Source organism: Tenrec ecaudatus, chromosome 3 (assembly GCF_050624435.1).
Source record: "Tenrec ecaudatus isolate mTenEca1 chromosome 3, mTenEca1.hap1, whole genome shotgun sequence".
In the NCBI taxonomy this organism is placed as follows: domain Eukaryota; kingdom Metazoa; phylum Chordata; class Mammalia; order Afrosoricida; family Tenrecidae; genus Tenrec; species Tenrec ecaudatus.
Genome location: NC_134532.1, coordinates 6371732 through 6388314, shown reverse-complemented (window position 1 = coordinate 6388314; position 16583 = coordinate 6371732). Strand labels below are relative to the sequence as shown.

Sequence of the window (16583 nt, the reverse complement as noted above, 5' to 3'; positions counted from 1 at the left end):
CCTGATTACAGGGATCTACGTATAACCTCCTCCCTGGAGGACAGACAACAGAAAAGTGGGTGAAGGGAGACGTTGGACAGTGAAGGATATGACAAAATAATAATTTATAAATTATCAAAAGTTAATGAGGGAGAGGAGAGTGGGGACGGGGAAAATGAGGAGCTGATGCTAGGGGCTTACATGGAGAGCAAATGCTTTGAGAATGATGAAGGTAATGAATGTACAAATGTGCTTTTATACAATTGTTGTATGTATGGACTGTGATAAGAGTTGTATGAGCCCCCAGTAAAATGATTTTTAAAATAAAATAGTTTTAATGCATTCTAGAGTGCCATGTAAAAATTTATGCTGACACTTACTTATATGGTTTCTGTGGCAAGATGCTGATCCGAGTCTTGTCCAGTATCTTTTTCAGCTTGTTCCTTCCTCCAACAGTATTGGCCTTACTCTTTCTATTGACCTTTTCAAGGCCGATCACCTGTTCAACATCTACAGCAAGGTCTGGAATGGAGTAGCGACTGGCCTTTTTGATGTCTCCAATTTTAGGGAGATGGGGGGCACCATTTCGTTTCTCTTCCGATAATCTTGTTAGAAGTTCTTTAAATACTAAAATAAACAAAACATCACAAAATGCCAATTGTAAGCAATCCGAAGAGCTCAAAGGCAACTACAAAACCAGGAACTAGCTGAGAAGAAAAAGAGTCTGTCTTTTATATTATTGCTCTGTAATCTCTACTCAGAACTTAACAAAAGGAAACAAAACAATCATAGTGGTCCACCCCCTAATTGATAGGGAGGTAATTAATCCTTACCAATAGTTAAAAATTAGACATTAAAAGTTATTTGTAAAAAGAAAAGTTATTTGTGTGGTGTTCAAGTCAGTAGATTTGACATATATCTAATTATGTGCTTACACAATGAGTCCCATGCTTCTACAGCCGTCCTTGACTTCTGACATGTTCAAGTTTTGATGGAACACACTTAAAAATGTCTATTCCTATACCTTTTAACCTTAGCAATACGTACTACATATAATGTTGCAGCATGTCATCAGCTGATGCTATTATTCTCATATCTACCTCATGTATTCCAACATCAATTTTGTAGATACCTCTAAATAACATATGTAATAATAAAGAAAATGCTTTAAAGAGGTATTCTTATTTGATTTTTGATTTACATCAGAACTGACTTATGATAAAGTTATCAGAATGAAACTCCATCATAACTCTAAGATATACACATTTTACTATAAGTATTATGGCTCTTGTGTTTTAGAATTATTCATAAACATGATTTCCTTATGATAAAAACAAAAATTTTTTTAAATGAACAACAGAAAAATGGAAGTATGCAAAAAAACAAACACTTACCAAATAAGTTGGTTTTCACAGTGATAGATAAATGTGTGTTATTTCTAAGAATTTCCATGGCTTTTGAGAGCTGAATATTTTCAAAATTTTGACCATTTACTTCTAGTATCTAAAAACAAATTTATAGAGCAAATTTCAATATCATATTTGGAAGAAATTTCAAATTTCACACTGATTTTCCAATTTAGAAATATCCTACCTGATCCCCACGTTTCAAGCCTGCTTCAGTTGCTTTGCTACCTGAATCTACACTGTCCACAAAGATTCCAAATCCCTTCTCTGAGCCTCCCAGTAAGGTGAAAGGCAAAGGGGCTTCTCGGGAGGGCTTTGTTAAAGTCATCGATCTTCTTTTTGCTTTCGCTGCACACGCAATATTTAACAGCCTCAGATGTCCACCCATTTTCTACAAAAGTTCAGAAGAAGTGGTGTCAATGCAAACATGGATGGGCTACTTAAAACGAATGAAAAGCTGACTAGTTTGTAAAAATCACAAATGTTACCTCTCTTTCCAGATTGTTTTCAAATTCTTCTAGAAATCGAGTCATTGCAGGATCTCCTTCAAAGTCATTGAAGTGATTATTCACCCACAATAATACTACCCGTGTAACCTGAAAAAAAAAATCAATGATTCAATAAGTTTTCTAACGCTTTAGTGTGAAAAACCTGACTAAAATGGTTTCAAAATAAATTTAACTTTCAGATGGTATGTCTTAGTAGTAAGGGGAACAGAATAGAGTAGCATTGCACTAAACTTATTTGTTGATATAGACGTAGGTTCCTAATACCTGCAGTTTTCTAAGATAATGGTTTCCTACTCCACACATAGCCTACACAGGCCAATGCATACACTCACAGTGACGGAATATTTGGTTGTATCCAGGGAACCCCTATGATGTTCATTCAACTTTAAATTCCAAGAAGTCAACTTTGCCTATTATGTTTTCAACTTTGTCCATTATGTACTACATGCAGCTAACACCTTGCATATAGTAAATTTTAAATGAAGTAAGGATAATTCCAATTTAATACAAAAGTATTTATTATTTACACATACACACACAAGGGATTTCAAAAAGTTCATGAATAAATTCCAGTATCATTTAATTCCAGAAAAATTCTTGAAGTCTCAAGTGTGTGTATGTCAGAGATTCATTTTTTAAATTCTGAGCAAAGTAAAAGGAATTTGTATAGAACTTTTCCAAATAGTAACTTATATCCTTCACTCAGTTGAAAAAATGAGCTTATCTATTATTATCAAAACAAGGCTGTTTGTCTAGTAAATATGAACAAATCACAATATACAATCTGGCTAATCACTTGAGTCAAGTCTTCACATTTATGTTAATATTTTGTCACTTATCACTTTGGATCAGTTCTCAAATTTAGGAAACTGCGGTCCTTCTCCTTTAAAAAACATCTATACCTGACATCTGACCTTTTCATAAAATTATCATTTTGTAGCTCAGAAGGCAACTCAAAAGTTATCTAGTCATTTTAGAGGTGAAAAAACCAGATTTAAGTATCACCAATTGAGTAGAAACCACCACCAATAATAATGAATAAAATATGTTGTTCACTATATGCTAGATATGTAATCAGGAACTTGTATGATCTCATTTCATCCTCATAAAAACTCTTGAAGGAGATATGTTATTTCTGAAGTAAAGAAAAGCATGTGGCAAAAGCAATACTTGAATCAGCGTTTAAGGGTTTGAGATGTAGGTTCATGCCTCTCAGAATATGAAATGAAACTATCTCTCAAAGGTGACAAAGTTAATGGATGGCTAAATTCTGAGTCTCATGTTGCCTCTCCCAAGTCAGACTGTCACAAGGGGAAATTGATTATGGACTCTGGGGCACTCTCAAAACTCCTAAGATCATGAAGACTAAGTAACTGATTATCCAGTCTCACCGCAACAGAGCTCCTAAGAGCTGCTAAGTGCATTTTATGACTGGGGTCTCTTAGCTATTGGTGTTGGAATGAAACCTGATTATGGTACCTACTGAAAACATATCAACGTTTACCTGGCAGCACGGAGTATCTACCAAATTAGAAAATTTCCAGAGTTGTGTTTAAGATGTTTCTGATAGAACTAAGGTTTAAAGGCATGTTGATCAATTTATTGGTCTCTGCATTAAAAAGAAAAAAATTTCTAGCGCTTAGCTTAGACATCTACAACTATTTTATTCGCCTCAAAAAATTCTAATCATTATCTTACTCTATTCATGTGAATATTACAAATACAGAGAGTATCTATAGTTTATATCTCTAATATTTAGGTGCTAAAATAGAATATATTTTCCAACCTTATCCCTGAGGCTCGGGTCATTAAACCACTCCAATAACTTTTTGCCCACTTCCATTGGGCTAGAAAGAAAAGTCCTGTAAGTCAACAGAAAGTCTTCTATGAATGTTGGATCCACCACCGAATGCTCTTCCACCAAGTGCATTGTTAATCTTTCTGAGGTGCCCTGTAACAAAGATGTAATTATTACCTTGCACAAACACCATTTAGATGCTACCTCGGTCTCAAATTTCTAACATAAAAAGAACGCGGTAGCAATCTAACATAAAAAGCTACCATCCAACAGAAAAAAAGACTTTTCACAACTGAGAACTCTGAAAAGACAAGATGTTTAAAATTGAAAGAAAAAAATCCCTGTTAATGAAAAATTCTATTTGTGCCAAGAAAAGAACTGTAAATTGCTATAAATACTACTACCCAAAAAAATCCCTTCCCAAAGGCATGGGAGATTAGTCATGTTACCTTGATGACAATGTGCCCCTTTCTTGTCCCAGTCCGATCAAGTTCTCGGTGCTCTTTGACCATAACGATCTCTCCTTCCTCTTCGACTTTTTGCATGTTCTTTTCTACTTGGTTAAGAATACGGCAGTAATCTTGCTGCGCGATGCAGACAAACTGAAATAAAGTAAGTTACATTTCATGATAAAGCGCTTGCACAAGTTCTAGCAGAAATGATAATTTATTGTCTGAATTATGTAACACTGACATTTTTCTATGCCTTGCCCATACTTTCTAAAGGGCAATAATGAAGCATAATCGTATTTCTCTACTTTTAAATGCCTCTTGCTTGGACATGAAAAAGTTGTGTTTTTAGAATATTTGAATGTAGATTATAACCAAAATCCTAACAGTGAAAACAAATAAAACAACAACAAACAACCAAAACAGAAGACAAAAAAGAGTCCTTTTCTATGCCCCTCCTGTGACAGGGTGGTTGGGAGTGGGGTGGTGGTGGACGAATAGAAACCTATGAGAATGAATAATGAAAATGTTTACCCTTTACTTAGCTTTACATTTTAAAAATAATTAAAAATTTATTTCCATTAAATATAAATCAAAATTCAAAGATACCAATAGAATAAAGTTGGCAAGCATTTTAAAGAGAAGACTGTTCAAATAAGGTCACAAGTCACATGTTTGTTTTAGTTCAAGTACTTATTCCTGTAATTTACAATAAAGGTAGTCCGTGCTTCTAAAGAAAGAGTTGCCAATAATAAAACCAAATAATTACTACCCCAGGATAATCCCACATACAAAGATTTCAGGCTTGCGGGAAGCCAGCAGGAGTGCATACTTGAGAAGCAGCACAGGGCTCTATTTTCTACAACTAACATGGCGGACATCATCTCCTTAAATTTCCCTCTAATAGCTTTAGAAGCAAAATGTCAAAATCCGACAGACACAGGCCTTTCATGTACAAGTACAGGCAGCCTCCTCCTATTATGAATCTCCAATGTAGGAACCATGCACACCTGTCCCCCCAAAGCCAATTGCATTAAACATGTGAGGTTCATGCAGTGGTTCATGTAACAAGTGCTACTCTGTACTATATTGTGATAGGTTTACTGTGCCAACTAGGCCAATAGGAACATGTGGGCGGAGTTTGATCAGGTCACAGCTTGATTGAAAGGCAACTGAGATAAATGAAACTTGCCAGCAACCCATATCTCTCTTGCTCCCTGGTAATTGGACCAGCATGTTGCTCCGTTCGCTAGTCCTCTGCCTCAACTTGTGTTTTACACTACCTGTGGGTCAGGCCAAGCCAACCCGTGGACCATGTTACTAAAGCCTGAGGTTCCTTTGAGACCTGCATTGCCAAGCTGCTGGTGCATACATCGCTTGAGCTTGAGGCTGCTGGATCCTGTCCCGGTGCATCCCTTGAGCTCCAGATTGCATCAGGCCTGCTTTGCTAAACTCCCGTGCTACTGTTGCTGACCCACGGGGCTTCTGGGATGGAAACTACAGAATAGATTTAGCCGCAGGTCTCTCCCTCCAAGCAAGGGGTGGTTTTGCACTGCTAACCTCGAGGTTAGCAAAACCAAACTCGCCGCCACTGCGTCAATGCTGACATAGAGACAGGGCAGAACTGCCTCTGAATTTCTGTGATGGTAACCTTTGACAGCAGTAGAAGGAAGCCCCGTCTTTCTCCTGTAGAACAGCTGGTGGCTTCAAGCAGCTGACACTACGGCTATGCAGCCCAATGCATAACCACTACACCACCGGGGACAAACAACCAACTTGAAAAAGGACAACCATGACAATCTGCTTGTCTCTCCCCCGACCTCCATCTTTACAGGACAGCAAAATTGATCCCCAAATATGCATGATTAAATAATCTAGAAAGTTTTCATGTATAAATAGTTTTAGATGTTCTTTCTTATGTTTTAGATAACACAGTGGAATTCTCATTTTCCTCTGAAAAAGAAACCCACCAGTGAATTGAACAGAGAAAGCAGTTAAGATTATATAAAATGACTTAAGAGAAAGGTACTAAGATGAATCTTCTTGCCCAAGGATTAAGGAAAAAATTTTAAAACTATTAAAGTCAAACTATTTGGGCATTTCTTTTTTAAACTTCAATATTACTCCTACCCGCACCAAGCACACGGAAAAAGACACCCTAAAATGACTTTCTAACATGGTGCAACAGATGGTTGACTGTTATCTGCAAAGGAATAAACTTCTGTTAAAACTTCACCTAAATCTTTATATTACCAAATGTATTTTGATTTAATAAATTTATATATCTCACATGGAATTTTATAGCAAAATATGATTAATTTCAACTACGAAAGCCAGTTGAAAATTTGTGAGTTAGGTGCTTAATCGTTTGAGTGAGATTTCATTAGAGTTGTTGGGGAGTGCAAATAGTTAATACACTTGGCTGCCAACCAAAGGTTAAAAGTTGAATCCACCCAAAAAAATCATTCTGGAAGTAACGCCTAGTGAAAAGCTGGCCACTATAAACAGTGGAGCACACGTCTGTTCACATAGACTGTTATGAGTAGGAATTGACTGAATGGCAACTAGGTATACATGTTCAGAGTGGTAAATGCATGAAAGTACTTTATGACCTGGGCACCCTTAGATAAAATAAAAATTCAGGGAGGAAAGGGGACTGATTGCAATGATTGACACATAGTCATTCACACACACGCATGAACAACAGAAACGAGGGTGAAGGGAGACAACAGTCGGTGTAAGATGTGAAAGCAGTAATAATTTATCATTTATCAAGGGGTCACGAGGGTTGGGGGAGGGAGGGAAAAAAGAGGAACTGATACCAAGGGTTCAAATAGAAAGTAAATGTTTAGAAAATGATGAAGGCAACATATGTACAAATATGCTTGGCACAATTGACGTATGAAATGTTATAAGAGCTGTAGGAGTCTTTAATAAAATGATCAAAAAAGAAAATCCAAACACGATTTCATTTCTGAAAGACCGACGGCAGTGTAGCTCTCAAAATTATTTTCCTTTGGTAAATGACACTGTAACATATTTAACTAGGCAAAGTAGAGATGACTTTACGAATGAAACATAACTGGACTTTAATCAATCTATAGTACAGTTTGTTTCGAGTTTATCCATGGCAAAATGGCTTTCTCCTCCAAAATTACTTAAAAGTGCCATTATCTCTCAAGATCCCAGGAAAAGGTGAATTTAACATATTTGTATGGTATACTTTATTGTCATTTTTGCTTGAACCGCTTATTAGAATTTATTAATGCTTTATACCATCATATTAATTTTCTAGAACACTAAGTTCTATGAAGTGCAGATTTGAAGAAATATTTATTTTTAACTTCCCGGACCTAGTAAAAGTAAATGTAAAAGTTTAATTTATGTTTATAAAATAAGACCTATTTACATAAGTATAAAAATTTCTCCAAATTCCACGTACGTATCCTACCAAAACTCACCACCATTAAGTTAATGTTGGCTCATAGTGAGATAGTTTATTGTGCCAGTCTGGCCGATAAACACAATTGAAGAGCCTCGCCTTTCTTGTCTCTCGCTCTTTGATCATCGGACCAGTGTGTGGCTGCCTTGCTTGTTCTGGGCCTCCATTTGCAAGCTACACTACCTGTGGGACACCTAGCCCATGGACTGTGTCGCTGTAATTTGAGGTTCCTTCCTTCAAGACCTGCTTCGCCACACCATTGGAATTTACAGCTCTTGAGCTGGGGAATGACTGTTGGTGACTTGCCTTGCTATTTGCTGCCTGTGCGGGGATAGCCTGAATCTCTCTACAGAGGACTACCTGGAGGCCCTCAAGACTTGAAGGACTGCCAGTGTTTCACAAATCTCTAACACATTTGAATTGTACTGAGCCATTTGTACTGCTTTATAATTTAACTGTTTATTTCTTGTTCTTTCTACATATACATATATATATAATTATTAGCAATCTGGTTTTGTCTCTCTAGAGAAACCTCTCTAACACACATAGCATAGGACAGGCTGGAACAGGCCCTGTGAGTTTCCATAACGGCAACTTAATGGGAATGGAAAGCCCCGTCTTTCTCCTGAGGAGCAGCTGGGGTTTTTGAACTGCTGACCTTGCAGGTAGCAGCTCCACAAGCTCAACTCCTAACCACTATTCCACCAGGGCTCACAAAGTACAGTAAGAATAAAATACACATCTCTAACGATATTTCATACCTGGCAGTCATCGACCTTTGTCCTCATCACTCCTTTCATGTACTCTTTGTCCATGGTAGGAGAGACACCAAAACTGTTTCCCATACACAGTATTTCTGCTTTTCCATCTGGATACGTAACTTCCACAGAACCATTCAGAATCACTGACCAGGAGTCAAGCTAATAATTAAAAAGAGAAGACAGCAGAAATTAGCATCTATTTTGAATACTTTGAATTAATATCTAAAAAATAATTGGGAATTTGTGATTTAAAGATATTTCATTTTAAATATGGAACAATTAAAATGTCACTAGTCTAACATACAGTATCATTTTTTCTTCTAAATTTTATATAATTGTTGTTGCGAATACACATGGAACACATACTAATTCAACAGTGTTTACGTGTACAATTTAGTGACACTGATGACATTTTTCAAGTTGTACAGCCATGTCCACCCTCCTTTTTCTGATTTGTCCTCCCATTATTAACATAAACTCACTGCTCCCTAAGGTTCTTATCTAATCTGAGTTCCTGTTGTCAATTAGATCCCATATAAGTTGTTCTTAAAAGAGCCTTATGCTTCAAACAGGCTTTTTTTTTAAAACTAGTTAAGCAAAATCATTTTGTAGTTTTTAGATGTTTTCAGGGGAAATTTTTGTTTTAAGCTTTAAAGATAATCTCAGGGCAATAGTTTTAGTTCATCTATCCTCCATAGCGCCAGAAAGTCTAGAGATTATGAGAATTTGACATCCCCCCCCACCAGATTTCTCCTGTTTGGTCAGTATTCTATTATGTAATATTTGATCAAAATGGTCAGTAATAGTAGCCTGGCACTATCCAATTCTTCTGTCCTCAGAGCAAAGGAGATAGGAGGTAATTAGCCAAACATTTTATATTCTCCTATTTCTGATTGTATAGTAAGTATACACGAGTCGGAATGGGCTCAACAGCAGTGAGTAGTATATTTTACAATGATGGGATCTGTCTTCCTACTTTATTTTTTTGTCATTATATTTATGAATATACAAAATACAAAATCTCCAAAGTTAAAATATTTTAAACCATAGCGGTTAGTGGCATTGTGGTTATTTTTCCCTTTGACACATACTTAGGACACTTCTTTTAAGCAGTAGTTCAGACAACTTAGGGTAAGAATCTTAACAGTCCTGTCATTTCACATGAGACTAAGAGTTGGAGATTTTGAATTCCACATTGACTCATTCAACTTCAAGTGTAAATTCATCTGACTTGAGGCTGGTTTTAGGTGGATGGTTTGGTTTAGAGCAGGGCTGAAAATCTAAGCACAAATGGCAAAGGCCCAAAAACAAAATCCAAACTCACTGCCATAAAGTCAAAGTCTCTTTTGACTCTCAGCCACTCAAAAGGACAGCACAGAACTGCCCTTTCTGATTTCCAAGGCTACGTGTCTTCACGGGAGCAGAAAGTTTGCCCTTTCCCTTGAAGAGTAGCTGGTGGGTTCCAGTTAGCAGCACAGCCCACAGGTTACTCTTTGACCCAGCCTTACAGGACCGCTGTGAGTGAGAAGGGGCTCAACAGCAGTGAGCTTCATGGTGCCTTCTAACAAAGGGCTGTGGCTCCTTAGCACCACCTCACAAACCACTTCTCTAGTCCCACTCCCCAAATTGAAGTTAATCCCCATATCTCGTAATTCCCAGAACTCTTTACCAAGGGTTCTTCTGGACTTCACCGTTACTTCATAAGGCCACGTTCCCTCTCTTAGGAGAACTTGAACGCTGTTCTTGCTATAAATCCCTGGCACTGAGCATCCCTCTCCCACCCCTTTCTCTCTAGTCTTTCGAAATACTGTGTGATTAGTTACCATTCTTCTTTACCTGGAATACCAACCAAACAAGGATGTGGTGACAACTCTCAGTAAAATAAAATTAAAAAACCCCAACAAACAAAATACCATGACAACAAAAACTACAGGGGACAGAGTAATGAAATATTCTTAGACATGGTCACACATCTTACTGGAATCATTTTTTGGGTTTAAGACCATAGACCTGGGGGATAATGGCTCTGTATCCTGACGTGTGAGTAACGGCTGGGGTTTTGAAAGCTTGTGAATGACCATCTAGGACCAAAGGAAAAGGGATCTCGGAGAAGAAGGGATAGTCTACAGGATTAATTGTTAACAGAGAGCAGGGTCTCATCAACCCCAAGGCCAGAAGAAAGGTGATGCCTGGTTACCTCTAGTACCTGTTCTCATCAGGCCACAACAGCCCCCAAGGAGGACAAGAGGAAAATGTGGAACACAACTCTAATACTTAAAATATCTGCATTTAATGAATGGCTGAAACTAGTCAGCTCTCCCACCCTGAGAGAATACTGAAATCTCAAAACCAAAATTGTTTCCTGAGGCTATTTTTTTTAGCCAAATAAGAGATTGACACATAAAATACAAGTATATCTCTTCTGAATAATAAGCCCTTAAAAATAATTTGAGACCAAATAGCCAAAAATTACTCTAAAGCAATGATGAGAAGATAAAGGAAAAAAGAGTACTAGAAATGATACCATAAAAATGAATGAGAATGATGACATGCTGTGAAAAATGTAATCAATACCAGTGAATCATTTGTGTAGCAGTCGTTGTAAACTTTCACCTTAAACAGTAAATGTTATCTTTAAAAGTGAACACATCAAAATCCCTATAAATAGAATTTGAAGTACTATAAATACTAGATAACTTGTATATTTGCACAGTAATAATATCACAATTCTTGGCTTATTCAAGGCTTACTGTTTTGTTTTAAGGTAGACTTCTAAATTAGGTTTCTCTTTACTTGCTGTGCAGACCTTCTCAGACACAGACTTTCTGAGTTTTAAAAACGTTTACTAACCTCTTCACCGTCATTTAGCACAACGGTTCCCGCTCTTTCCACCACTGCAAACACCATCACGGCACAGAGTTCTCGTCTCACCGACATTGTCATATTGGCAAACGCAGGCAACTGGTGCATAAATTCCAAGAGTTGTTCTGAAAAGTGCAATACAACTCTTGTCAAAACTATAGCTTTTATTTATTCAAACAAGTGTTCTAAGGCTCTTTCTTTTGAAATGTCCTACAAGTCTACCTTAATTAAGCAACATAATTATTTTCAGTATCTTCAGGAAAAGTTGAATTTCTTACACACAGTAAGCTGTCATTTTAGAAGTGGTAACATGTCCTTGTTGAGTCAGAAGCAACACTGGAAGAACTATGGGACGACTTCTAGTCCCCCCATCCCACCCCCAAATATGGGATTTCTAGTGGAGAAATTCTATTTTGAACTCATTAAGGCTTACCAAGGGGTAACAGCTGAAAATAAAGCTATGAAAATTCTCCAGCATGTCAACATGACAATGCAGAATTTAGTGAAAAACAAATGCATTTCAGCAGAATTGAGAAACCGTGGGGTATTTGGCATGAATCAATTAAAAAATTTTACAACATATATGTGAAATAACAGATCTTATTTCTTATCCCTCAGTCACACATCCTATTGGTGATGCTGTGAAGAAAACAAAAACAGCCAGACTCATATAAGTAAAAAGGTATTGATTATAAAATCAGATCCTTGGTGTGAGGTGCCATTCATTGAGTTGGCTCAGACTCATAGCCATCCTTCCTACACATGACGATTGAAACACCCACCCATACTGGAACCTCCTGCTGCAGCCATTGTAGCAATCCATCTTGTAGAGGGACTTCTTTTTTGCAGCCCCTCTACTTTACCAGCCACAATGTCTGTCTCCAGAGACTGGTCTCTCCTGACAACATGTCCAAAGTATGTGAGATGAAGTCTCACCATTCTTGCCTCTCTGGAATATTCTGGCCATACTTCTTCCAACAAAGAGTAGCTGCTCTTTTGGCAGTCCATGGTACTTGCCACATCTTCTCCAGCACCATAATTCAAATGCATCAAATCTTTGTTGGTCTTCCTTATTTGTTGACCAACTTTTACATGCGTGGGAGGCAATAAAAACACTATGGCTTGAGTTAGGCGCATCTTACTTCTCAAAGGAACATTTTTGCTTTTCCACACTCCAAAGAGGCAGGCAATTTGATCTCCTGGATGCTGTTTCCATGAGCATTGATTGTGGATCCAAGCAAGGAGAAATCCTCCACAACTTCAATTTTTTGTGCATTATCATGGTGCTACCCATTGGTCCAGTTATGAGGAATATAATCTTCTTTGCACTGAGTTGTACCTGATATTGAAGGTTTTAATCTTTGATCTGCACCAAGAAGTGTTTCAAATCCTTCTCACTGTCAGTAGGCAAGATGTGGCATCCGTGTACAAAAGCTTGCTGTTAATCAGCCTTCCTCCAACCCAATGCCTCATTCTTCATATAAGCCAGAGTCTCTGATCATTTGCTTACTAAGTAGATTGAAACCATAGAAACATCCATTGAACAAGAATTTCAAAAATGTGAAGCTACTGTTTCTAAAAATCTTCCATCTCCATCTATATAATTCTGAAGGCATTGCTCTCATTTTTTCCCTCCAACATTCTATATTCTTTGATTTAGAGCACGTCAGAATGGCAGTTTTTGCATCCTTGTGGCACTCAAATTGTGCTCCTTTGAAATGCTGAGCTTGAAAAAAGAAGTTTGAAAGGGTTTATCAAAGCACAACGTTCAAAAAAAAGGCAGACGCACTGTCATGATGAAAAAAATGCCTCAGCACATCTTCCCTGGCCATGTTCCTATCCACACACCTTTCAATTCTTAAAAAATGTCATGTAAGTACTTATGACCATCTTATGTCCTTTGAGAAAATTCCTCCAAACCTCTGGAATGCTCTCTAAAATAGCTGCCATAACCTTCTGAGCTGACCTCTACGCCTTCAATTTAGTTTGCCTTGCAGATCTCCTAAGAAATCACTGTTTCAATTGGACTGAAAAACATTTTTAAAGGACTCTGAATGAGACTGAGACAAGTACCGTATATACTCGAGGATAAAGCGACCAGGATATTAGCCAAGGCAACCAATTTTACCACAAAAACTGCGTTAAAAATGTGCTGAAAATCTCAGCTTATACATGAGTATCTATAGTAAATAGATGAGAACACACGTAGGCTGCTATGCACTGATGGCAGTGAAATGTTTGCACATAATTTATAGCCCAGTGGTATACAGGGTTCAAAGTCACCGGCCACTCTGTTGGAGAAAGATGAAACTGTGACAAATCAGTCTCGGAAGCTGGGCAGTTCTAGGCCATGCTGAAGGGTCCCTGGGAGCTAGCCCGGACTCTCTGGCGGTGAGTGTGGAAGGATGTGAATACTACCCCTAGGGAGGCATGGACTCCTCAGTATCATCAGCCAGAAAAGCCAAAGGGTGAGCACTTACACAAAAACAAAGCTCACAACGCGGAAGGGGAAAGGGGGACTAATAATTTAGAACCCAGGGAATGTGGGAAGCACACTACTCAAGTGAAGAGATTGCAAGTAATGTCATGAAACAAAATGTATATAAATTGTTTGTGACATTCTAATTTTCTGTTAACTTTCACCTAATCTACAATTGAGAAAAAAGGAAATGATAAATAAAAATATTTTACATATTCAATTACACATCAAGAGCAAACAATTAAAAACCACTTTAAAGTTAATTTTTAGCCTCTTCTCTGTACTCTTGTACTATCTGGGAATGAGCATGGGGGCCGTGGCTGCGTCTCAGTTCCACCACCCACTTTAGCATCGTGACCAAAGTATTATTGCTTTGGTTCCCAATGAAGGAGCAACCAGTTATAAGATTTAAATGACTATAATCACCTAGGCAGGAAACATAGTAGACAGACACACAATAGAATTCTAATATTCAATAAAGTTGACATTTCATCTCAATGACAAAATTAATTTACTCAATAAAGAGTATTTAGATTGGTTACCAATTTAGGAATAAAGTAGATGATTGCCTATCATTTTCAGAAATGACAGATAGCTACACATAAAAACATTTTTACATATAATCAACATAGTTTCCAAAACTATTTTATAATGAACAGATCCTATGAGAAGGCACAAAAGTTTATTACCAAAAATAAAACTACAATCAGGAGAATTTGTTAACGTCAACAATGACAAAAACAACAAGAACTTTTCAATTCTTCCCCAGCACTGTAACTCAAACATCCATGAAGTGCACAGGCGAGACATAAAGTAGATGGCTGGAGTCTTCCACAAGGAAGGTGAGAAGTCTACTACTTGAACCACCACCGCTGCTGTACCAGTCTTAGGAGCAACTGCATCAGACAGGCTTACATACTTGTGATTGGTGCTCAGTCCATTTTCTCATCCACACTTACCAATGTCATCATCTGTTCTATCAATTGGGTCCTTTTCGAGGCAGTCCCTCACAATATCCCTGCTCATCAGAGGATCGGATGCCCTCTCAATGTCTTCTTCATCATCATCATCCTCAGAATCCACTGCAGTTTCTGGTAACCCACTCAGGTCCATATCACCAGCTTCACTTTCTGTGGCCTTCAAGAAGAAAAAAAATTTTAATAACTGCTTTAAGTAAATCAATGTTACTGATACAAAATATACGTGTATTAATTATGTTATATTCATTACTGTGCAAATAAGTTTGCTGTATTTAGTATCTATTTTGAATACATCTAGTTACATACAAGGTATAAAAGAATTCCTTTAACAGAATGAGTGACAATCTATTTCCCCTAAATTTTTGCTCAGGATTAATGATTTTACCCCAGTCATTTTTGTTTCTTATTGGAGCTGCCAGGTGGCATGTGAAACACAGCAGAATAGAAAACACGGCAGCATTTGCTTTTACTCAATTTTCAGAAATAATTACTTAAGTTAACTGATTAAGGGTGACCATTAATTCTCAACAATTCTTTCTCCAACAGAGTACACGTGAATTTATGAATGTCAGGCAGACTGAATCATCCTTCCCTATCAGAAAGTCTTTATGGAACATGAACCACAAATCAAAGGTAACTTGATGAACACACAAACAGAAGCAGTGACAATTAGTTGGATGATCCCCATGAACACTTTTGAAACACACATCTACAACGAGCTTAAGAGACCATATGCTGTGGACAGTGGACACCTTCTTCCCTTCCATGTATCAACACCGTTGATAAATTTAACAGCAGTCATTTCAAGTTATTAAGATATATGAGAGGTTTTCAAAAATTTCATCAGGGATTTCATTGTGCTATCAAAATGAACGCACACTAACTCAAGGAAGATGGGACTCCTGGTGGCGCAGTGGTTACCCACGGGGCTGCGATCGCGTGGCTGGCAGTTAGAACCCACCAGCAGCTCTGTGGAACGAAGACGGGCTTTCTATTCCCACCCACAGTTACAGCCTCAGAAACCCACGGGGGCTGCTGCGACTCCATGGCAATGAGCTTGGTTTAAGGAGTGGAAGCAGCAGTCGGGAGATTCAATCACTCAGTGGACTGGGTATTCTGCTGCACCGTCCTTCTGTAAAATTTGAAAGCAAGTGGGCCTCGGTGAGGCCTAAGGTGCATTTGGCTCAAAGGCATGGCATTTTAAGTTACGTAATACGCATGTGGAAGTTGGGCGTTGAGTTAAGTAAGGCCAAAGATGAAAAGATGCACTTAAATCACGGTGCTGTTGAAGAATACGGAAACTTCCATGGACTGCCAAAAGAACAACAACCACAAAATCCTTCTGAGAAAGACACTCAGAAAGCTCCTTAGAAGCAAGGATGGCCTCTTATACTTTAGCCACCTTGTCAGGGGAGACCAGTCCCTGTAGAAGGACATTTCTTACTCTATTGGTCCCAAAATTATTGCACCCAGATTAGCTGCAGACTAGAGTAGAACTTCCAATGGAAATTTTAAACAAGTAGAATCAAGATCCTGAAGCAATTCTTGCAAGAACTGCAACAAGAGATGAGACGTGGCTGTAGCAGTGCTATCCTGAATACAAAGCAAAATCAGAACCATGGAAACAATGGAATGTAAGACATGAAAGCAGCCCAGTCAAGGAGAAGCAGACTGGTCAAGAACAAAGGTCACGGGATCATTTGGAGTCGGGGTGGCGGGAGGTAATGCCAAAGGGATTTGGCCCGCTGAGGTTCTGTGGTCAAAAACAGTAACACCTGCTTATTATGATAGAGCTCTGAGAACGTTAAAGCAAACTTCAGTCCTGATTTGGATCATCCTAACTTCTTTTGTTTCCTATTCAAAAAAACATCTTTAAAGGTCACTCATTCTCGATCAGCATATAATGTTAACAAAGACG

General features: G+C 38.0%; 1 protein-coding gene across 5 annotated transcripts in view; it reads right to left on the bottom strand.

Moving 5' to 3' along the window:
- The window catches only part of RAPGEF2 (Rap guanine nucleotide exchange factor 2), a 277405-nt gene that overhangs the window by 37563 nt on the left and 223259 nt on the right, over nucleotides 1-16583 (bottom strand). For all 5 annotated transcript variants that reach the window (XM_075543647.1, XM_075543643.1, XM_075543645.1 and 2 more), the window contains 9 exons: nucleotides 14645-14822; nucleotides 11195-11331; nucleotides 8345-8503; nucleotides 4142-4294; nucleotides 3681-3845; nucleotides 1874-1981; nucleotides 1573-1776; nucleotides 1374-1482; nucleotides 360-606 (listed from right to left, as the gene is read on the bottom strand). In XM_075543647.1, the coding sequence (XP_075399762.1) occupies nucleotides 360-606; nucleotides 1374-1482; nucleotides 1573-1776; nucleotides 1874-1981; nucleotides 3681-3845; nucleotides 4142-4294; nucleotides 8345-8503; nucleotides 11195-11331; nucleotides 14645-14822 (1460 nt within the window). The remainder of the gene's footprint in view (nucleotides 1-359; nucleotides 607-1373; nucleotides 1483-1572; nucleotides 1777-1873; nucleotides 1982-3680; nucleotides 3846-4141; nucleotides 4295-8344; nucleotides 8504-11194; nucleotides 11332-14644; nucleotides 14823-16583) is intronic.